Genomic DNA, 24,859 nt, shown 5'->3' with positions numbered 1-24,859 from the left:
ATAATGTCCCGAGCTGAATTGACCCTAGCAAAAACAACCCGAACAAAATAACCCCAAAAAGAAATGACCCATGACAATAATAACCTGACCAAAAATAACCCTCGAAAAAAACAATCCGAACACAAATAACTCTGCATTAAACAATCATAAGTAGAATATGATTTACAAGAAATATTACTGTTAATTATTGTTTTTACTAATTGCTAATACTGCATTTGAAATTTAATTTAATCTAATTAATTTTTTGTCAATGGTTGTTATTGTTGTGAGTTATTTTTGGGGGGTTATGATATCTGGGGTATTTTTGTGTGGGTAGTATTTACACAGGGCATGAACGTCGCTCACCATCTTCCGAGTTTCCTTAGAGCATAACACTTACGGCAGTGTGAATTCGTTTCGATCGCTGTCGGAAATAAGTGCATTCGAAGTCATGTTCAGGACTACGTTTCAGAACTTGAGTGCTGGACTTGGCCACTCCAACGGCAAAACCTTCGCCTGCAGCTCCATGTCTTCCAGTATTCTCGTGCGGCCCGCGAAACTCCATTCCAAGAGATGAATAATGCCAAAATGAATGTGTACGTTTTAATTTTCTTCCATAATAACATCTAAATTGACCTAAAATTTCTCCCCAAACGTTTTGTGATAGTGCGTGTCTTACTGAGAAGACTAAAAATTTCAGTAATTTTCAAGTAACTAATCGAAAATGATATTGGAAATGGGTGTCACGTTTAATACTGGTAACGGATCCTGATTACTGCTGAGCATTACTTTGTTTTCTTCTGTCTTTTGTTTCACGGTTAACATTTTTTTTATCACAATGCCACCCTTGTATTCATTTGACGGTACCGAGGTTGGAGTTAAATGAACGTGAAAGCAGCTGTGCTTGTGGGTAAATTATCGTTATGCGAGATCACTTCCGCTACGACATTTCCGGCTTAGCGTAAGTTTGTGACGTAAGAAAGGGGTTAAGAAAAAAAAATGTCATTGGATTAACTTTAAAAAACTCGTGTCAATGCGAACATAAAATTGCTACCACATAGTCAATGCTTCTTTATACCTTCTCCAAGTTGATTAAAAATGATAAACACCAATCGAAACAATCCCGACAAATTGCAGTTATTCAAAAAAAATATTAGCCACGAATTGGTTGTGAAAGCATCTCCTTCATCAACATCACAACGTGGATATATAATCGATCCTGGTATTACTAATCCGCTATCGGAATTGACAAATTGTAGATGGCAAGTGACGGTAACTTCAGACAACTGCGTTCTCAAACAGCACTCTCGAGGTTGGCAGGTATGCTCATCAACAAAAAGCATTACTACAAAAAAGACTTCGTATATTTTCGATAGTTCTAAACTAGAAACTGACCACGACCGCTGGGTCTTACCGACGAGTGGAAAAGTAAACAACGTGATATAGATCTAACTTACTCAACTGACCTTGATCGAAAATGACATTCATTCTAGGTATGTCCTAAAACTGAAATCGAACGCTACAACGCCGACAAAGATGAATTCTGCAGCGTGAAAAATGAACAACTGTCTGGAAAAAGTGTGACGACATCCGGTACCATGGCACACACAACAACCAGCTACCATAATTCGAATTTTCAAGAGTGCTGTGAAGAAGACAGTGAGAAGTCAGGAAACGGAAGTATTTTATTCAAGGAGTACTTGAAGTTGTTGGCCAATGGTGATGCAAGATTGAATTTCATTACAAGGCTCCTATCCCAGGCCATCCAAGACCGTAAGATGTTTGTTATTTGCGGACATTTTCCATTGCTCAGGAAGCCGTTGATGGGGAGGGGATGGTTGGAAAAAAGAACTGTACGAAAGATGATGTCTATGGCCCCTCAATCCAACATCGGTAAGGAGTGTAACAAAGCGTTCATGTCTATATCATCAACGTTTAAATGTATTTCATCTGACATCAGATGGGTTTGCACCATTTTCAAGGTGGCTTGGAACAAGTTGAAAAATTACTGAGGAATAACGTTACTAATTTGGTTTGGTATACCAGTAAACACTCGCCTACAGTCAGAGTAGACGAGAGAACAATGGTAAACAAATTTTCCGGATGTTACTTCACGTCGAAGGTAGGCTTTTTATGCATGCAATGTCTTTTGATCATTATTCTCCAATCAATGCGCGCCGCAGGTTGACATGTGCAGCAACTTGGAGAATGTTTACTGGTTCTACGAGTCTGGCGTCTCCAATATACAGTTCCCACGATGCTACAACATATACCGCGTAATAAGAAATTTTTTGCTTTTCGTCCATTAGCACGAGAATAAATAAATCAATCCCCACACTTCCAGCAGGCTTCACAGATGTCAGACTTCATGGCTGATTATCGAATTACTGCATGCTTAGGAATGCTCAAGTGGTTCTTATCCATTGCCAAAATTACTGGGGCTCAGAGTGCTTGGATAGAAAATGGTAAAGTTCCCGTCTCGGCTGTTCTCTTTGCTCTGGAACGATGTACCGAATTCATCAGGTGCTACGAACTCTTCCAAATCAAGTGCATACTTTCTATTCTCCGGTAACTTAGTTGCTTGATTCGTCATAGTGTTCATACACATGAAGATATCGATAGGCGAGATTACCGAGAAGTGCCAGTGGAAACTTGGGATCAGTTTTTAGATTGGTATTACAAGATAATACACGGTTACGATATGCTGAAAAAAAATTCAAAAATTGACATAGATGTGAGCATTAATGCATGCGTGAATTAAACTCCTCAGAATCCGTCAAAGGCTTGATACTCCAATATCCGATGATAATAAAATGATTTCGCAGGAACTCTTAGCGTTTGCCGACAACATTTTGGCCGCAGTGTCGAAGTTTCGGCTTCAAGAAAAGCTTGACGGAATGCGAGGTATTTGGATACTAAAACCAAGTGATAAAAGTTTAGGGAGAGGAATTGTTTTGATAGATCGTTTATCAGATATTCTGAACAAACTGAGCTTGACAGCCAGAGAAGGCATGCAGTATGTCGTGCAAAAGTATATAGGTAAGTAGATTAAGGTGATATCATAAATCCCAACCATTAGAATCACTTGTTTTCAGAAAAACCATTGTTAGTTTACAACAAAAAAATTGACGTCAGACAATGGTTCTTGATTACAAGTACACATCCACTGATCGTTTGGATGTACAGGTAAGAGTTTGAACACGTATCATAGATTTTCGATCTAGATAATATTTAATACTGAAAGCTAATAAGATACGCGATATCTTTTGATTAATCATCTACCTTACTGGCCAAGATAGGTCTTTAGCGCTGGCTAAATCGGATATGCTTTACAGATTGAGTAAAATCTGCTATACCGATTGAACGTCAGTGTCGTTCGAGCCTCCACGAATAAAAGAAAGCTGGCTTAGCCAGTAAAGTATAGCGATTATGCTGCAGAACTCTCATATCTTATCTACTCTCAAATTATATATATATTTTGTAGAGATATTCTCATTCGGTTTGCATCACGGGACTTTACCCTCGATGACTTTCATGAATCCATTCACTTGTGCAATACAATGGTTCAAATCAAGTATCGAAAATGTCAGCACCAAGAACCGAGAGTTCCTAAAGAGTTGCATTGGAACTTAGAAGACTTCAAAGACTACCTCAAGTATAGTATATCTGTACTACTTCGTTAAGACACAGTTTTATGTCATCGTGAATTTACCATCACACATCTACCGCGATTGGTGTGAAACGGCCTACTTTTATAGCTACAACTACATTGACAGATTTCATCCACAGGGATACGAGTCAAGAGTTCGCTTGGGACAAGATCATTTTACCAGGAATCAAGCAAAATTTAATTGGAGCATTACTTGCGTCGCAAGAGAATATGGCTAATCAAAAAAATAGTTTCCAACTCTACGGTGCTGACTTCGTAATCATGGACGATTTTTCGGTTTGGCTGATCGAAATTAATACTAACCCACGCCTTTATCCACCAAGTAGTGAAGTTACAAGCAAATTATATCCCGAGGTTGTGGAGGATATTGTTAAGGGTAAATTCATTAATATAGGAGCACTTTCTCTATTTCACGCTGATGGAAAGAAAAAATTAGGACCAAGGATCTGCTATAAGGCGAAAAGAAACAACGACCTCAATTTTTCTTTCGCTTATGAAAAGTTGTTCACTGCCTAATTCAGGTCACGTTTTTTCAATACAGTTGTCATCGATAGACGTAAAAATAAACGTGCACCACACGGCAAGTTCACTTGCATATACAAGCAGAGGTATCCACTGCGCGGAACCAACGTTCTTGGTCAAGGGACATGTCTCGGAATTCGAGGACACTCTGTGTTGCAGTCGAACAAAACCATTGGAAACTCACGCATCAATACAACTGCTTGCATGACATAAAAATCTATTTACTTGGCATACAAATAATCATTTAAACATCTACAAAACAACTTTTGTTCAACTTTTTCTATGGCCCGCGTTTTCTCACACACATATCATTCATGCGACATGAAGTTAAATCGACAGACCTTCATCTACTAGTCTTTGATGTCAGAGACATAGAGTGAAGATGAAGTTGTCTGCGGGTGATTAATATTTTCGATACGGTTTTCAAAAATGTCGGTGACACGTAACCTCTGTCATGTAACCTGAATCCAAAATTCCGTATTAATTATAAAAATTCAAATTATTAAACAGACTTGACCCCATATATTCACCGTCATGGAACGCAAAACTTATCCTGAAGATGTCACACGTTCGAATCTAAATTTGGAACAGGAATCAACGATGATTAACCAGCCAAAAAAACTGAACCTGAAAGAATTTTACCTCACTGCACCAATGCCCGTAACCAAACGACCAATTTCTATTTCTAAACAAGACTCAACGAAGCAAGAAACTCGTGATCTGAAGCCCAACGTGGCCCTCGGTTCGTCTAGGTACTTGGAAACGAATTCTGGCTTTAACACGAAGCAGCCGCGGCCCTTGCAGAAGTATGCAAGAACAGTCAAAGAAACAAAGCAGCGTGGGCAGTCCAAGGTTGGTCCGTCAACTCATACGTCGAACGTTTTTGCCTACGGTTCTGGGATTGAAGGCTTGGTGAAGGCTGCAAAAGTACCTAAGAGAACACCAAAATCTGCTGCCGCCAACCGATCGGACAGCACGAACATTAACAAACCGTTAAAACAACCGTTTCAATTAACGATGTCTCGTAATAATCCTGGAACGACGATTGATGATACGATGAAAATTCTCAATCCCCACGACTATCCGGGGAAATCCAAAACCGCGAATACTTTCAGCCCTGCCACGCGTTACGAGCAGAATGTTGGTAGCCAATGTGATAAAATTGTGTGCAATGCGGCATGCTTAATCGAGCTGAGTCGAAAAGAGTGTTACAGTGAGATTCAGCAAATGGTCGCCAAAGCCATCAAGGTAACTCAGTGCACGTGATAATTATCTATACTAAATATACCCGTGTGAAGCATATTCTTCCACTAGAATCACAAGATTTTCCTAATCCGTGGTGATATTCCTTATCTGGAAGCTTCAATGAAGTCCAGAGGTTGGGTTCAAAAATACGAATCTACGAAGACACGAATGGTACCGTATGGTGAGTTGCAGGTACAGTATCAGTTGAACACGCAATGATGTCATTCTTATTGTGTAGGAAGCGTCGCTAGTTTGGACGCACCTTCGTTGGGCAGTATTCAACTGCCAGACGGTAGTTTCAATGAAAAGATGGTAATCTTTCAAATGCTGAGACACGTACCACCCGATTTCATATGGGACTGTCGGAACGAGTTCACTGACTGGAATAGTAACATCAAACAGAGCACGCTGCTAAATCGATTTCAAAAATCATTCATCTACACGTCCAAAGTAAGTGTAATACCAATATAGTAACATATCGAACACTCGTAGTGGCTGCATTCTTCGTAAAGTCTAACCACTATGGGAAAGAGCAAGCATCACTAATTCAGATTCAACGACGTTGAATCCTTTTCTCGATGCCCAGCTTGGAATGGCAACCATATTGGAGGACACGCATTGGAATTATGAGGAGAAGGTGTCAAATGTTCAATATCCGAGAACGTACAACGCATGTCGTGACAAGAACGCTTTTGTCGAAGATTATCGGATGACGGCAGCGGTGAGTTTGCTGAAATGGTTTGTAGAGCAGATTCGAGAGGGTGTAGAATACATTTTACGAGGCTCGTCGCCAATTTCTATCCAACAAATCGAATTCGCCATAAAACGGTGCGAGCAACTAGTTGCTACGGCTAACAACGAGTACTTGGACGTTCCGCAAGCCGCGGTTTCGTCCCAGGAATGGGATTCATTCATCCAAAATTACATAAAGGCAGTTCATTTGGAAAATGGATTCGTTGAAACGACGAGTGGACCCCCTTTTCCAGAGATCGAGGTAAGCAGTATACAACTTGTCAACATAGCTCGAATGATGGTGAATAGGTTGATTGAGTATCATTTTCAATTTATTGCAGATTTTGTATGTAGCTGCAATTGCTGTGCTGAAGAAAGTCAAAGATATTGATCCACAATTTGAGCTAAACGGATACAGAAATATTTGGATCCTGAAACCAAGTGATTTGTGTTGTGGAACGGGTATTGTAATGACTCACAAACTTAGCCATATCATGAAACGGGTTTACGACGGTGGAAGAGACTACTTCGTTGTGCAGAAATATATTGGTTCGTAAAAGAATAAGTGTGCGGTACGCAATCTTACAGAAACATTATACCATAGGAAATTCACACTGTTTGAAATATTTTACATATATTGCGCAATGCATTCGCAATGTTTCAGACACCCTGTAGCAACATTTTGTTGTCTACTCTTTCATATAAGCTTGCAGTATTCCTGTAATGATTCAAGGCAATACTTCTGGAACATTGGAATCGCAGACGTTAGAATAGTACCTACAGTGTCTTCATATTGTCGATGCGATCTTATTTGTTTCAATCGTCTATTACTTCGGTAACGATTTTTCTGGAAAAATTAGTACATACTTCGTTTCAGAGAAACCATTTCTTGTCGAATGCACCAAATTCGATGTCCGGCAATGGTATTTAGTAACCAAGAGTTACCCTTTGACCATTTGGATATACAAGTAATTTGAAAAAAAATCAGATCACTACTATGTTCGCTCTGAAGTTATATTACATTTGATCGTTAACATCTGCTAGGGAGTCTTTCTTACGCTTTAGTTCGAGACCCTTCAGTTTTGCGAATTACCACGAAGCCGTTCATATATGCAATACCGCTGTTCAGTGCAAGTACTCAGAACAGAAGAACTCCGTTCGCGCTAAGGATTGGGACTGCAAAAAGATCAACGACTATCTCAAGTTAGCCTGACAGAAAATCAACCTATTCATGTTACCAATTCTAAAGAGTAAACGCGATACACATCAGATGACTATAAACCGGTTATTAAAAGCCATATTCAGGGGATGGCACCATCGTACCGAACGATCAGTAATCTTTGCTGCAATGTTTCTGCAACTGGAAGTGCTCAAACATTGCAGTAACGTAACTTTACAAAGTTTCATATTTCAAATACCTTGCGCTGTATTATTCCAATTTTTCGTATACTCTCTACAGCAACGTTTTCATATTCGCTTGTGTACATACACCAGCAATATTCTTGTAACGTTGCAGTTTCATCAGCAGTGCACAAATACTATAGAAATTTTTCTGAAATGTTTTGTGCAATACGGACAATTTGTATAGTATCTATTCCAGGAAAGCTGGCTACAGTGGCGAGCCTTGGTACGATGAAGTCTATCCGAAGATACGCGAGGCAATAATTGCAACTATGTTAGCTGCCCAAAAGCACATGGACAAACGTAGGTGCAGCTTCGAACTGTACGGTGCAGATTTCATGATAATGAACGATCTATCAGTGTGGTTAATAGAAATTAACACAAATCCACGAATGCATCCTCCGAGTACTAGAGTGACGGAGAGATTGTATCCTGATGTCATGGAAAGTTTAGTCAAAGGTATTTAAAATTAGTACCTTATGTTTCTAACTTCGGCTTTTGTCACCTGCTAGTACAATGCCTTTGACGTTTCAGTGGTTTTAGATCGTCCTGTGAACCCGAATGCCGATACTGGCAACTTTGTTCTAGCTTATCAACAGAATGTTACCGATTTTCAACCCTACTTGGGTGCGAGTATGTTTGTTCTTGGTGAAGGGATAAAGCGGTTGAAGCCGAAGAGTTTACAGGAACGTGGGAATTCAGTGAACCCATGAAACGATTTTCTTAGATAACTGGAATGCCAGTTATCAAAGTCTTATCAACACGTGATGTTTACGATGTTTTTGTTTTCGACCGACTACCCAAGATAAGAAATTTTCAAGATACCTCTCAGCAAGACTCAACATTTTAACACTGGATTAAGAATTTGTTGGAAAATAAATTATTTTGCAACGATTGTGACGAATTCACACACATGCGTATTTGTATGTAGGTAAAAACTAGCCATAAAAACAAATTTGAACATTTCACGTTTTGCTTATTCACAAATTGCAGTTTTTCCTTGTAAGATTTGTCTGATGTTATGGAACGATCATCTGCAAGTTATGCACATTATATCTATTATTCCCGACTCAATCATAATGTCAAGTCTTTTGATCTGAAAAGCGGGACGAAGGTAGCACATTATTCCCTCTTAACGTATTGGCAGGAAATGTGGGATTTGTGGGAAATACGATATCGTATTTGGATATTTGCTGAAAATTTTGACGATTTTGAAAAATGCTGAAATCAATTCTTTCATGCACTATATCGACGTAATATTGCAAGAGGAATCGATTGCCCGCAGTCCGAATACACTGCGAGCAACGGATCAAGAGTTACAGGCGAAAAACGAAAAATTTCCTTCGTAATTCCTCTGCTCTTGGTCGGACGGACTTTTCGATGTCTTTTTTGCTTTCCTGAGGGTCTAATTAGTATTTTATAATTATTCAAAATATATTTCGTACTGTCTTAATAATTTCTAGCTGAACTATATATAACGTAGCGATACGTATACGAAGATTCAAGTGCAACAATTCTGTATGAAAAGCAAAATTTGTCGACAATTTTAAGTTGTCAAATTATTCTGTAAATGCCCACATTCGATATAACCGTTGACTGAGGATATATCTTCAGCTACGGACAGAAGATAATAATTTTTCCTCCCTCTCCGTCGGTCTACCCATGAAATGGGGGCCACGAGAGGGGAAAAACAGCGAGGCAGGCGTGTGCAGCTACCCCCACTCCATGGAAAGAGTAACAGAGAGCGCAGGAGTATCGTTATCTTCCGTCCTTCACAGAACTTATTTAAGTCTCTTCTGAGCGCCGTACGTACCATCAGTCGTTTCCGAGCAATCGGAGTGGAACAACGTGTCGTTAGCATGTGTCAGTTTAACATTCAGACCGCCTTATTCAATTAGTGTACTTGCGCTATACTCATACCTATGTGAATAATACACGAGGAACAGCGTGTAGCGTGAAGAAAACCGAGTTATTGAAATGAAAACATCCTACGAACGTTGAAGGTGAATGTCGTGTCTCGGCTTTCCACTGTTTTGTGTAACTTCAGGTTTCAGTGATGTCTACTTTTGCCTCTGTGCTTCGTGTGTCAGTATTATTACTTTTTTGGCTGATTTATGGTAAATGCGCAGCTGCATTATTAGCAAGTTTATTCAGTGAGTTCAAACAGACAGCTACAGCACAAAAAGTGAGTGTAGGATCGAGTGTTATTGCGGGGTGGATTTTTGGATTATAAGAGATTAGTGAAGATCTGAATTATGTGAAAGTGCGTCGCTTCACGAATAAACCTGAGATGATACAAGAAGTGCTACATGTACAAGTTTGGAGCAGCCAGAGTCGGGGTAACAATACTTATTTTAATTATTAATTGATAATTCAAGGTGGTGCATTTAAAGCCAAACTTTTGTTCTCGCGTAACATGCAATGCATAAATATGAAACTGGACAACAGTAATAATCAATTTGAAAACTGAACAGCCATTTGCTAAATTAATCGAGTGTTTTTTTTTTGTTTTTCACAGATTAAACAGAGACTTCCGAGTAACTGTACCTTTTCTCGGCAACGTTGGTGAGTTTGCACGTGTTAGGTTTGTTATTGGTAATGGTTATGATGGTCTCTATATATTTATCAGAACAATCCTTTATTTATAATCTTTGGTCTTTCACACAAAATACTTAATAACAAATTGGCGAAGAGAACGAGAATCTCTGGCTTCTTGTTTCTTTCTTAGTGAGTACCATAGAGTTAAGAGATTTAACATCTGAGAAACTAGACTCGTAACAGAATTACACTAAGGTAGTTTCGCTATCTGCCACCAGGGTTCCCGAACAAAGACAGTCGTTGTTAGTCGTTGTATCTAACACCCTCCCTCAACGAATACTTCATGTAGTCTTGGCTAATCCGATAACCCGCATTTTTCAGATATATTTTTTAATTTTACAGCTTGCAGCGGCTTTGTCAACATATCTGCCAACATGTGTTCTGTCGGGCAATAAATGTAGTCCATCATTCCCTTCTCTTTTAAGTCCCTTACGTAATGGTATTTAGTGTCTACGTGTTTTGTCCGGTGACTAAAGCCTTGATTTTGTGTCAGCTTTAGGCAACTCTGATTGTCTTCATTTGATGATATTTTAGGCGCAAAGATTATTTCTTGCGATGTTTTGTTTTCAGTGATCTTTGATTGATGATCAGAGAATATTACATCTCGACTGATTTTTATACAGTCTGTTCTTGTATCCAGTAGACGAAAACCTTTAGACTCCTTAGAGTATCCGACAAATGTAAGTTCTTCTGCTTTCTCGTCTAGTTTCTGTCTGTGTTCTTTTGGTACTTGTGCATACGCCTTACATCCAAAAATATGTATGTTTCCCACGTCTGGTTTTTTCTTGTGCCATAACTCATATGGTGTCTTGTGAATTGCTTTTGATGGCAGCTTGTTTTGTAAATAATTTGCTGTATTAATTGCCTCACCCCAATATTTCTTTGGTAAATTCGCATCAAACAGCATACATCTTGCCATTTCCAAAAGACTTCTGTTTTTTCTTTCAGCGACCCCATTTTGTTGGGGTGAATAAGCTGTTGTGTATTGCACTTGAATCCCTTCATTTTTCAGGTAGTTCTGTAAATTTTTGTTAAGGTATTCTCCTCCTCGATCTGAACGTATAAACTTCGGTTTATCTCGGTACCTTGTTTTTGTCATTTCGATGAAATCTTTCAGGTACGAGGCTACTTCTGATTTGTATTGCATGAGGTATATCTCAGTGTATCTGGAATAATCATCGATTATTGTTAGTATATACCGTTTGTTACCTGGTGTCATAGTTTGCATTGGGCCGCAAACGTCGGTATGTATGAGGTCCAATATTTGTTCAGTTTTACTGTACGATTCCTTTGGGAAGGGTTTCCGAGTCATTTTACCTTTTATGCAGCTCTCGCATATCTCTTGTATACCGCATTCCTTGATTTTTATGTTTGTTGCTAATCCCTTTGATTCAAGTTCCTTAATTGCACGTGTTTCTCGGTGTCCGAAACGCCTATGCCAAGTATGTTGGCAGTCATCGTTGTGTCCAGTTTCTGTTGTTGTGCATGTTCTTTCTACAGTCTTGATTTCATATAATTCGGGTGATAGACTAGCTGTAGCTTGAATTTTTCCATATTTCATTATGTTGCATTCGGTGTCTTCGAACAGTAATTTATATCCTTCAGCTGCTAACTTTTTAACTGACAATAAACTTGCCGTTAGTTCTGGTACGTACAAAACGTTTTTTATTTCCATATTTGATGTGTTACTGTTATTGGTTTTGCATCTTATGATACTCGTTCCGATACCCTTTATTTCGCATAACTGTTGTTCATCAGCCAGGCGCACATGACCTTTTCTTCCCGGATTAAACTCGGTGAAACATTCTTTGTAATTTGCCATATGACTAGTTGCACCTGAATCAACGAACCAAGTATTATTTTTCTTTTGACTTCCTCTCGCACCAAAACATGATTCCTCATTTATCTCCAGATCTTCGGGTGTAGTCATCATGAAGCATGATTCATTTTCATCGACTTGTTTCGCTTTTTCATTTTTTTCTTTCCAGGCTTTATATTTTCTGCATTCCTTCTTATAATGTCCATCCTTTTTACAGAAAAAACAGGTTTTTCTTTTGTGCTGTTCGCTGTCAATCTTCATTGCCGATTCATTTTTGTTTTTATCTGTATCTGTCTGCTTTCGCCTCTTATATTCATCTATGAGTTTACTTTTTACCAACTGTATTGTGAGTTCATTTTCCGATCTGCTCTCCAGGCCTGTAATCAATGCACTGTATGAGTCTGGTAAGCTGCCGAGAAGCATAGCGGCTACTAGGTTATCTTTCAGTGTTTCTCCCAACGCGGCCAGCTTATTAACCAAATTTGACATTTCGGTGATGTGGTCCTCCATATTACCACCTTCCGCTAGTGTTAATCTACAAATTCTTTTTAATAGAAAAATTTTGCTGGATAAAGTTGCCTTTTGGTGATAATTCTTTAACGAGTCCCAAGCTGCACGCGCTGTCGTAGCGCTCCTGACGTGGTGCAATTGGCTGTCTTCGACTAAAAGTCCAATTGTTGCACGAGCTTGATCGTCACGTTCTGTCCAATCGTTTGTTACTGGAGATGGTGCATCGTCCCTTATTACGTTCCACACTTTATCCTTTATGAGAAGTAATTCTAATTTATAGCACCATACTTCGTAATTTTCGCCGTTCAGCTTCTCTATCTTAAAACGTGAGCTTTCCGCCATTTTTGTGTGAGTCTGTTTTATTATCCGGATAAATTTAATGATTCTTCGTACCTGGGCCCATAACCTGTTATTGGTAATGGTTATGATGGTCTCTATATATTTATCAGAACAATCCTTTATTTATAATCTTTGGTCTTTCACACAAAATACTTAATAACAAATTGGCGAAGAGAACGAGAATCTCTGGCTTCTTGTTTCTTTCTTAGTGAGTACCATAGAGTTAAGAGATTTAACATCTGAGAAACTAGACTCGTAACAGAATTACACTAAGGTAGTTTCGCTATCTGCCACCAGGGTTCCCGAACAAAGACAGTCGTTGTTAGTCGTTGTATCTAACAAGGTTATGGGTATTTCCCTGGGATTCCTCTGTCACGTGGCGTGGCGGTAACAATTGATGAACAAATCTTCGATTTCTTAGCTGCATGGATAGGCTCATTCACTATGACAACGTGCTTGACTTCCAGTCGAATGATTTCTTTTCGCAATTTAATTCACCGTAGCCTACTCAAAGTCAAAAATTTTGCACGTTGCTAAATGTGGAATGAGCATCGCGACAGGTAACCATCGCTTACTCGGCACTCGCGAGATCGAATTGTCTTTCGCAACTGATGTAATAATCTACGCTTGAATTTACCAATGATGTCGTTTAAGCGGTGGGTTCACCCGAGGTTTGAACGTATTCAATTATTCACAATACTGTTAAAATGAAAAAATTCTAAAGTCCGGCATAACGTAACGTAATCAAATTGCATCTTATTATATATATCATTTTCAATCTTTTAACAGCCAACAAGTATTGATCAACTGCAGGTTTAGCTCGTTTAGAAAAATGCTATTTGGCATACAGGATGTTTTTAATCAATTTTACAAAAGGTTAATGTACCGATAGTCTGCCAACATTAAAAATTAAAATAATACATACAATATTAGGGTTGTCGGGATACAACCGCGATACTGTATTCCGAGTAGGCAGACTACGATACAAAAACATTTTGCTCCCAACAGGTAACCAACGAAAATGTAAGTCAGCGACCACGGCGCAAATGATGATGAATGATGTGTGTTGGAAAAAATGGAGAATCGTTTAGATCGAATATAGGTAACCGGGTAGGTAGGTGGACGTTTTGGGATCCGTCGCCGGGTTTATGCATGTATGTGTGAGTCTCTTTTCCGTTGGGAAACAGGTAAGGGTAGGAAGGTCGCGATGTACCGTGATGTTACTAACTTTTGTAATCCACAGCGTCAAACGATCACAGACATTTTTTTCCCAACAGACTCTTTATTCGAGTCTCTGGACCGTTTGTAAGCATTTGAATATTAACGAGATTAAATTTCCCATTTCTTGTCACTCTGCAACCATTTTTCAATCGTTATTCAATTCGATTATTCAATCGTTACCGATCATTATTCTATTCAATTGATCTCTGTGATCGTCTGAATGGGCAAAACGCATCTCTGGACCATCTATCGCGTTCCGTGGTACGCTAGATGTGGAGAGATGCTGAGCTCGAAGACTTCGCGTCGAAGAGGACCGCCGGCCGTCACGCCACACAATAATGCATGCCCTCCAACCTCCCTCCCGATTTCAATTTGATTTGTAACCTGAGAACAACAATCCGCATAGCAATCTATCTGATTCAAAAAGATGCAGATGTGGATTGGTTTTCTACAGAATTTTTGGAACAAATCCCAGATAATACAAAAATTTTTTTACAGTTTAATCTGTCGCGCCTTTTACGCGTAGATTAATCACGAGAATTGGACGCAGCCTTTTGCGCGTAAATTAATAACGGGAATCGGACACTTTTTTGTACGTGTCGGTTTTGCAAACGGTATACAAAAGAGTTACGCACTCTCGATGTGCTGATCTTTCAGCTGTTCGGTCAATTTTTTACAAATAATAAAGTTTTCAAGTTCCACGGCGCCTTTTGCGCCTGGACTTGATACTTTTCAGATGTGAGAGAAAACGCGGCATTTGAAACCCGGAGCTCAACGCGCAGGTACAAAAAATTCGGTAGTGTATAGTGACAGTGGAGAATCTTGGCGTAAGTATTTATGAAATATATCTGAAACGTACAGAAACATTCGTTCAACTGATCGTATTATTTTCTGTTTCAGGGCAAAGAAACCAATTTTTTAACAAACGCACTTGACAGCTATAGAATGTTCGGTCAAAAAAGATATTCACTTTGATAACTCAAAGCAGAAAGAGACGTCGATTCAAAAAATTTAGAATGTTTTTCGTTCATCAATACAATTAATAATCGAAACAACGAATATTAAAGCGAGTATCATGTTAGACTCGACCCATTTTTTGTCAGTGTATGGATCTATGTGATTGTGTTAACCATACCTTCGTCTGTTTCAGGTAATAAAACTTTTGCTTGTTTCAGATAATTACTCCTTTGTCCGACCCATCTAATCGAATCTTTATCTGTTTCAGCTAATAAAACATTTGTCTGTTTCAGCTAAACAAATTTTTTATCTGTTTCAGCCAATCAAACTTTTTGTACGTTCCGCTAATCAAACTTTTTGACTGTTTCAGCGAATCGAACCTCGTACCTGTTTTAGCTAGTCAAATCATCTCTCTGTTTCAACTAATTGTTCGTCTCTTTTTTCGTTAAAATTTATATTTCTCACTTATCTAATTTTGTCTGTATCAACATATTTCACTAATTATATTTTCATCTGTTTCAGTTAACCGAGTTTCATTGAATATACTGAAAAATTAACGTTTCATTTTTTAGGCTTAGGTCTGGTTTAGTTCTGGTTCAGGGTTATTCATCTTATTTCACCGATACATAGATTTAGCAATGTAGGTCAGAATCATCATGATCACGAAGTGTGGTAAAAGTTATTTTGCTGTAGTTTTTTTTTATGGTTTTACAGTCTTTTATTGCGATCGTTTTGGTGTCGTAGTTTTTTTCTCGAGTGGCTCCATAGATCATGTTCGGTTCGTATTTCACTGTAGAATTATACAGTTCTGTCATATTTTGACGGTTGTCCTTATTCTACTCCGGTTTGTTTCCATTTCTTCAAAGACTTCGGCATCGTCTTCCGATAGGTAAATGCTAACGTCTTACAGCGATTCGTTCTTTCGATTTTGGTTCAGTTGTTGATTGTTTTGCGTATTGACCAGGTTCTCTACTTTACATCCAACGTCAAACCGCTGTTCGCCTTTAAGATGAAAACAATCACCCTTCATCCATAATTGAAACAATCATCTTTCATCGATAATAGTCAGCGGGTTAAATGAACTGAGAAATGTCGAACAAACTGCGAATATATGCGAGTACAAATTGACTGGGAAAAGCAATTGACCATAATCAACATGTGAAAAAAAGTTATCTGTAATTTTTCGAAGAACGTAAGATCGATCTTGCTACTATTCTCCGTGGAGTAGGCCTACTGGGGATACCACGTAAAAAAAAAACGCGCCGTATGCTCTACCTTTAACTTCGGCCATTTTCGATTACGAAAAGCCGCATAGAGCTAGCAGTCCTTACGTATATTCAGTCAACGATACAACGTCGCTCGTCCTAATGAAAATCAGCACATACGACAGTTACAAAATTATTCAACATTATCAATTATGCAGCAACTGAAAGTATATTTATACAAGATTTTTGCGCCAACTGGACTGAATTGTATACCCCTAACAATCAACAACGCATAATTTTACAATGAAAGTTTTCTTTGAATATATTTAATGAACCGTATTTCAAATAATTGCATTACTTTAACAGCGGTGATTTCTTCTCATTGCGAAGATCAAATCTGAGTACTAACGCGTTTTATGGGAAAAATTATTGATCAGGCAGCCGGATGGAAAACTTTCAGAAATGGTAAGACATAAGTCCCTAAATCAAATAGACTTTCTCAGAGGTTCGATATTGCTGAACATTTATATTTGCTTGCTTCGAAGGCGCCTCTATTTATCTTGAGCATACAGATCGACCTCCACCGTGGTTCATTCTTCATCTTTTAAAAAGATCCGCCAATTACAACCAATTCTGAATTTTTCATTTTGTCCGTAATTCAATATTCTTCGTGTTAATTTCTCCTTTTCGCGAAAAAGTTATGTACCTGGCAGCAAGGAAGTTGATTTTAATATTTTTTGTAGGTCAGGGTATTGTTCCTGGTATTGGTTTGAATGTAAATTGTAAATCTGGTAATTTCTAAGTTGCATAGTGAATTGTTGTCGGTAGGTTACACTTTAATGTATGTACAAAGAAGAATTTTAACGCCTATAACATATTGGGAAGTTTATTGAAAAACAAATGCCAGCTGGCGAAATGATGGATGCACCTCCAAAAATCAATAGATAAAAAGATTAGGCAAATCCTTGGATGCGACTTTGGAAAAAAAGATGCCAACGGCACGCGGTGTTCCCAAGCGGTCACCCATCCAAGTACTGACCGCGCCCAATGTTGCTTAACTTCGGTGATCGGACGAGAACCGGTGCTTTCAACGTGGTATGGCCGTTGGCGAAAGGAAGTAATTTCTGTTTGTTTGTAACTGAAAACCATATACTCGAATATAACCAACGCCGGTTATTTGATAAAGACTGTAACAATCACCTAATTTTTTCCACACAGTCTGGAGATTTTGATAATCTTAACATTGCAATAAAATGGAATGCACATGCACAAGATGCAGACATGTGTCGATTTGACATAATACATAGATGGATATGGACTGTCGTTAACACTAGGTACGTCAACTTATCAGAGATGTGCTCATTTGATTACTGGATTGAAAGTTTCGATTTTTTTTTTTTCAAATTTTAGAGACCATTTTAAGGATATTAATGATATGACCTGCAGGTATAAAAAGAAACAGAACAGCATGTATTCGGTTGAATTTATTCGTTAAATGATACGAAAAGGCTTGCCATCAACATGATACATTTTTTATCTATAGGTCACCTTAAACATTATGAAGTATTCTTCCTTTTCAACTCGTCTTTAATTCCGTCAATTTTCTGAAAATCAAATCGTGGCAAAGTTACCTTTAGAATTGGCCAAGCTGTGTCAGGATCGACAAACCCTGAATTCAAGAAATGATCAGTCAATTCTTGCACATTCTGACGAAATTGCATCGTTGCACTGCATGCAAGTAGTCGATGACCATCCTCGTTAGGAGTTTCCAATCGTTCCACAATCAGTTTCTGGCAATAGGCAATCACGACATTAACGTACAATCAACTGAAAAGTCTGTGTGGTCAACGTATGTACATATAATGCTGTTGATTCAATCAAATAGCGTCTGAATTTATTTTTCAAAATATAAATTCATTGGCATTACATGATTCTTGTCGCTCAGCAATCCAAGCCCGCGATAAAACAGGTACAAATTAAGTAGCGTCTCTCTGTATGTTGTAAAAGCGATTTCGAAACTGTCGTCGAGGTTGTCGATTGGAGGCTGCTTCTCTTGGGTAAAATTATACTCCGAAGCCTTTCTCCTCTACCATTTATTGAAAAATCAACCACCCACTTCAACTTGAGCAGGAAAGCAGGAATAATTTTCGACCCTATTCCCTTGTTTCATAATGTACTGTTACCAAGTTCTTTTAAAAATATTTTAACTTACCACCGAACGTGTCTTGGCGCAAATATTTTCCTTCCTGAGTATTTTTGATCACAGACTGTTTCTATGGTAAATTTTATTTTGAATAGCGATCGTACGTAAATTCAGTTTGTTTTTGTTTTTATTCCGCCAAAGTTTAAAGCAGTATTTTTCAAATTTTTTATAACGTAGTTTAACCTACTTTTTTCAACCAACAAAATGTTGTGGGTTTTCGTTTTCGTAGTTTCCTGCATAACAACATTCCTTATGGTCATGGTGAGATAATTATTGTAGAAATTGATTATTGGTGCGAAAATAATGAATTAATTCCTGTAACCACTGTGATGATTTAGTACAACAGTAAAAAAGAAGAATTGAAAAAATTCGTGAGTTATTTTACCTTCTACTTCATAATTGTAGATATTGAGTTCGTCTTGCTTATTTGTGACTTTATAATCCACTTCCACACGTTTTGACACGGTTACGTCTTTAACCTTGAACTGTCACATGGTCGATGTTGCTGACATTGAGGTAACAAAATATGAACACGGAAAATTGATGTTTCATCAGGGTTGACTTGCAATTACCATTCGTCGATAATACATTTTATACCAATCTTCCAACGAAATTTCAGGTGCTTCCTGAAGACAGTGCTGATCTGAGCTCTATACCGGAGGTTAGTACACTGCCATATAAGAGAAAATGGATCCTTCAGACAGGACACGGATTCGCGAGGACAGTGACAATATTCAATCAGTAAATTTATACAATATATCAACGCAATTTTGTAAAAAGAAACACAAATGCTTGTGGTCTTAAAGAAAGGATCAACGGTTTAAAAGTTACAAAACAAGTTTTTACAAAATATTGGAATAAATTTACTCAGACGCTGTTCCGTCTAGCTCCAAATCGCTACGACTATAGTCACTGCCAAGTTACAACATGAAACTCGGTGAAATTTCGTTGAATTCGATTCAACCTAACACACTGAAATAACCTTGATTTCCGATTAATGAGTTAATTAGGCGGACTTTGGCAAGTTCGGAAATTGCGGAAAATACAGTTTCATTCAGTCATTTTTTACTGTCAAAGTCTCTCACAACGAACGCTTGCCATCCATGTAGATTTATTTGGAAATCTATTTGTTTTTCGTTAATTTCCACGCCGTATTGTTTCCACTATCGTTTGATCAAATCTTCCAAAACTGTTAATCGGTTCAAAGAGAGGTAATCCACTTCGCACAATTATTCCTCGTTACCAAATATTGCCTTCTCGACACCAGTTACCGTGCTGCGGATTCACTCACAATCGGTATTCTCCGTTTTTACGAATCGGTGATCAAAGGCCGAAGACAGCCAGTCTCTGAGAATGTAACAAGAATGTATACCAACGACCCTTTCGTCGAGAACATGATTTAGCGATCGCTCTTGGTATACTCTCATGTCGACATATTAATCGTTTGTCCTTTTGTGAGTCAAGTACGAAGTTGTTGGTCTTTGAATGATGAAAAATTTCAGGTGAATAAGAGCTTCGATGACGCGCTGCAAAAACTTTCGAACACACTTGCAGAAAAAGAGCATGTTGTAAGTATTGCCGATTCAGTGGATCAGTATTTGTCAAATATAAACTTTCAATATTCCGAGTATCGGGGCAGTGTGTTTGGATTTTTTTTTTTTAGTCGAACATCCCGCGGACTCACAAAGAGTTGATAGAATGGGTTCCTTTCCGATCAAAGCCTTGATAATCCAGAATTTGTTAGTTTTTGATCGGTTGCCACATTTTACCTTCCTAAATAACAGCTTAAGGAGTCCAGGTGCCGAATACAGAGTGCTGAGAAGATTCTCTGTGACATCGACACAAAAAATGTATCGATACGCGATCGCTATCAGACACTGATGGTGGAGCTGAAGAACGACCTAGCGAAGACAGAGTCTGAGGTGAAATTCGGATTCGCCTGAATTATTAGTCAAGCTTTCTTCCTATCACGTCCTAGAGTTTCATAACTTGTGATTATTTCAGTATAAAGAACTATTGGATCAGGCTATCAGCATATCTCAGCGCCGAGAAAACCTCAAGAACGATGTTTTGGAAGTGCGTGAGTTCCGAGGGTTGTATAGTTATGTAAAATAAAGCTATTTTAGAGATTTACAAAATTTACATACCTATTTGATTTATATCATTATTTCAGCAACAAAAGATGCTCACCAAGTTCAATAAGCAGTTGGAGAATAGAGAAGGTTCAAATATTCGCACCATCAACTATTCTACTAATGCTTAAAAATGTAGAATAAATTTTCGTTGATCATGTTCGTTTCACTTATCTAATTCCTTAATAAAAAGTAACAAACTGATTCTTAAACGAATTCAGGTACGCTCTTTGGTTGTGAAAAGATTCTTTTGCGCTTTTGAAATGTTAATAAACTTTGGTAGCAAAATTGGCAGTAGCGATGTTGGAATTTAATTTATCGAAAGACGTCATCCGGTGGCAGAAAAGATATAAAACTGGAAAACACCCATATTTAATTATGCGAGTGTTTTTCTCTTCTCTTTTTCACTACGAATCACCTTGATATGGGATAATAAAAACATAACAGCTTGCACACGGCTTTCTATACCCGAATACTGGTGACATCAACTAATCAACAAATCGTCACATAAAATATTCAGCTTTGTTTTTATTACCCTATTACGTAAAGACCAGCAGCAGTTCGAAAGAAGGTAAAAAATGAAGATTTCAAGGTTCTTATCGAATGATTGAGACAATAAATGCATCGGCAATATTATATATTCATTCTCTTTATATAGGAAATATAAATTGCTATACATAACCAAAAATCTGAGGTACACTGTATAAAATGTACCTAATATATGTGTGTGTGTATATATATATAAGTATATATATACTATTTATGTATGTGTGTATGTATATATATATATATATTATCAATAGATATTATATACTAAAAATGAGCAGGGCAAAATACGTTAATATATTCTTTGTAATAAATTAGATTTTGCACCGCTCAGTCTAAAATTACACATGAAACATTCAATTAAGTTTATTAATCATATCCGCGAATTCAATCACGCAAATATCATAACGTTATTGGTACAATTTTTGGATTAGAACACCGTATAAGTATATGATATAGAATTTCTTTCATAATGTTATTTATACACATCGAATTTATAACTTAAGTGTATATTCTCAATACGATTAACACATAACATGTGTATTTAATCAATAAAATTGTTTTACCGTTTTTATGACATTCTTTTTTAAGTTTAAAAAAAATGATATATCATAAAATAGTTTCTTACGAAACGTACACAGGTCAAAATGGGTGGAGCTCAATTACAATATATAATAGTTGTACCAGACAATGCGGTGTAATGCTCCATACCCAGAAGAATGTCTGACTCGGGTAAAAAATTTCCCACGTCAAGAACCATAATAAAAATAACGATAACCTGATAATCATTCCGAAAACTGATTTGCCAATTAATTAATTAAGTAATCCATCTGCCCAAGTGTACAAGAATAATTATCATCGACATATGTTTGGGTTATACTTATTTCATACAATCTGCAGCCTTTCTCACTGGACAGCGATCAATGATCGATATACTCAATTTTCCAAGCTCGGAACAGGGGACAAAGAAAACCTTGGCAATAGCCACATGAAAAAAAAAAAAATCGTTAATTCAATCGTTGTCAGTCTCATGGAAAGTTCGTGAGAACGAATTGTAATGCGAATATTCCTTTCAGCAAATTTAATGTATATATGCATAATTGTGAATTTCGTCCCAATAACCCACGTTTTTTTTTTTTCTCTACATATTGACCGATTGCTATATATGTATATATTAGTATCTCCTAGAACATATTATCATTGTTGTGGTTGTTGTTATTATTACTACTATTATTATTATTATTATTACTATACTTATCGTTTCCCTAGAAATTTTTCATGCTATACTCGTCAATTTTTTAGTAACGTTTTCACTGATCTAAAATTCAAGTTTCCTCAAACATTGAACAATATCGTCACGTTTATAATACTATTTATACACGTGGAACTTGCTGTAACATGAATTGGTATTTATTAACATACCTAAGTGAGCTATCAACGATTACACTCTGAGTGGTTTGGCGAATTGTAATTTAAATAAACCGAAACTCAATATTATACAACCAATGTATTTCAATAGTCCTATTTTTTTTTTTTCATTTAGCTTAGTTAACAAGTAATTATTTTATTCGAATTCAGGTCGATTATTCGTATTTCTCAAACCCCATCTTCACGAAAAAAAAAAAAAACCCTCGACTTAGGTGTAAATTCGCACCCTCAACTTTTTCTTCATGGGAATTTTGCATTATCAATGAGTTGGGGGTGCGAATTTACACCCAAGTTGGATTTTTTCTACCGCGATGATGTTGGTTCTCTTTTACTTTCACTTCTTTTTAATAGTACTTTTCTATTACTTCAATTTGCAAACTTCCTTTGAAATTCTTTCATTACATTTGAAACACATATGTAACATCTAATAAGTGTTCGATCTAATAGCTGCATACATTATTTATAGTTCCATGCTGGAATTGTCAATATTTTAATACCTATATAATGAGATTTGTTCTGTCTTCTACACTTTTTACAGAAATATTGCATGCTACAGTATTTTAAGACGTATTATTTTCATTCCGCAACTACTACTACTACTACTACTACTATTATTATTGTTGCTGTTGTTGTTGTCGGTTTTTTTTCTTTTTTTTTTTTTTTTTGTTATTATTATTGTTGTTGTAAATGTATTACTACTATCATCATTATGTATTATGTACAGATAAATCAATTTCAAATATGTTAACAATATCTATAATAAACTCTTAAAATTGTATCAACGAAATACTGAAAAATTATAGTATTTACAACGGATAGAATTTTCGTAAACTTATAACTCTGACAAATTAATGCCGACTTAAAACTGATGAAATTTTCGATAAACTTTTTTCGAGGTACTTTATTGTACCAGTATTATTTGTTTTGACTGTTGAGTCGTAAGGTACAGTTTGTATATCTTTCACTAAACTAGCTCTTATATTATTCCAAATATATTTCCTGTACCGCAGCGCAATACACCCAACAAATTTGCAAACTTGAGGTACATTTTCAAGGATAAGTACAGGTTATTTCGGTTATTTCAAGATTCGTTTTACAAATTTTATGATCCCTCGGTAGTCATTGTCGGAATCCAACGTATCAGCACGGCTAAGCAGCGTGGCGTCGGAACATCGACTAATCGTTTCAGTTTAATTTTGCTAATTCCAAAGTGCAAAAGATTCCGCGCATGCTGCTCTTACTTCGACGCATCGCGTTGATTGGCAGTAAATAAAAAAAAAAAAAAAAGAGAAAAGAGAAATACTTTCAAAGTTAAATATGGCTCGTTTCGCGCGGTTCATAATTTTTCCCACGCGAAGGAGTTCGTCGATTTGTTGGATTTCAACTGTACATGAAAAACCACGACTAATCATGACTAATGTTATGTATTTTTCACTTGTGAAATAATCGATTCTCTCTTCCGTTACGTTGTCACAGATATTGAGCAATTATGTTACGTACCAATGTCAAGTTGATATTATGATTGACCGTCTAACATCATAATGACCAATTTGCTAAGCGTACGAATTGTCGAGGTATATTGCGCTAATGACCCGCATATTATTCTAAGGTACAGTTCACATATTATTCAGATTTATAGACAGAGCGATGATTAATATATTTTACAAAACTTGCACTCTCAGCTATTGAGATATTTTATCGTCGTGAAGAATCCTTAAAGTATTGGGTGACAGGGAAAATATCAGTCTGAAACGAACGTAGCAGATGCTGCGGTATAAATGGAAATTTCATTATGAAACAAATGGTCCAGATTAGGGTTGTAAATTATAATTAGTCTAGCATGATTTATCCGCAATATTTTTGCAATTATTAACTAAGAATTTTAGATCTAAGAATTAATTATTTTTTTTTTAATATACATTGTTTTATATAATTGAATAATTTATATTCGATATTATGAAAACTTAAGTAATGTTGCGAAACTCAATTTGTGTATTTACAAACATAATTGTAGCTAATCATATGCACATATTTGTACATGGAACATTTATCACATCAAATTTTCTCATAGAAATTCTGAAGATAAAAGAAATCTGACAAATTTTTAGCTTCTCAATCTGAAAAGTAACCGAATTATGAATTTTTCAAGTATAACTTTTCAGGTCAAATATTTCATATTCAATAATCTTTCGATGCAAGTTGTCGGAAATAATTTTTTTGAAGTTTCTATGCGTCTAACAACTTTGCAAGTACTCAGATTTTACTGGTAATATACAAAACCTGAAAAAAATACACAAGTCAAGTACATTTTAAGTTTAACTGGTTTCTCGAAATTTCGAACAAATAAAAAGA

General features: G+C 36.9%; 2 protein-coding genes and 1 non-coding gene across 3 annotated transcripts; 2 read left to right on the top strand and 1 right to left on the bottom strand.

The window, feature by feature from the left end:
* The first annotated feature begins 1,077 nt into the window (after positions 1-1,077).
* Positions 1,078-3,169, top strand: LOC138190499 (tubulin glycylase 3A-like). The gene is made up of 7 exons (XM_069133871.1): positions 1,078-1,299; positions 1,473-1,832; positions 1,940-2,101; positions 2,324-2,502; positions 2,575-2,713; positions 2,805-3,018; positions 3,075-3,169. Exons 1-7 carry the CDS (start codon positions 1,078-1,080, stop codon positions 3,167-3,169), a joined length of 1,371 nt encoding a protein of 456 aa, XP_068989972.1.
* Positions 3,170-4,705: 1,536 nt separating this feature from the next.
* On the top strand, positions 4,706-8,353 carry LOC124211325 (tubulin glycylase 3A-like). The gene is made up of 9 exons (XM_046610281.2): positions 4,706-5,419; positions 5,486-5,597; positions 5,655-5,866; positions 6,003-6,428; positions 6,523-6,697; positions 7,026-7,116; positions 7,193-7,351; positions 7,749-8,008; positions 8,084-8,353. The coding sequence occupies exons 1-9, from the start codon at positions 4,706-4,708 to the stop codon at positions 8,260-8,262; spliced, it is 2,328 nt and encodes a 775-aa protein (XP_046466237.1). The 3' UTR covers positions 8,263-8,353.
* An 8,835-nt stretch (positions 8,354-17,188) lies between these two features.
* Positions 17,189-17,307, bottom strand: LOC124213468 (5S ribosomal RNA). Its single transcript, XR_006881881.1, has one exon. It is a non-coding gene; the product is annotated as a 5S ribosomal RNA (ribosomal RNA).
* Positions 17,308-24,859: the final 7,552 nt, after the last annotated feature.

This window comes from Neodiprion pinetum, chromosome 2, assembly GCF_021155775.2.
Source record: "Neodiprion pinetum isolate iyNeoPine1 chromosome 2, iyNeoPine1.2, whole genome shotgun sequence".
NCBI lineage: Eukaryota > Metazoa > Arthropoda > Insecta > Hymenoptera > Diprionidae > Neodiprion > Neodiprion pinetum.
Note: the sequence above shows the minus strand (reverse complement) of the source record. Positions and strands in the feature narration are given on the sequence as shown.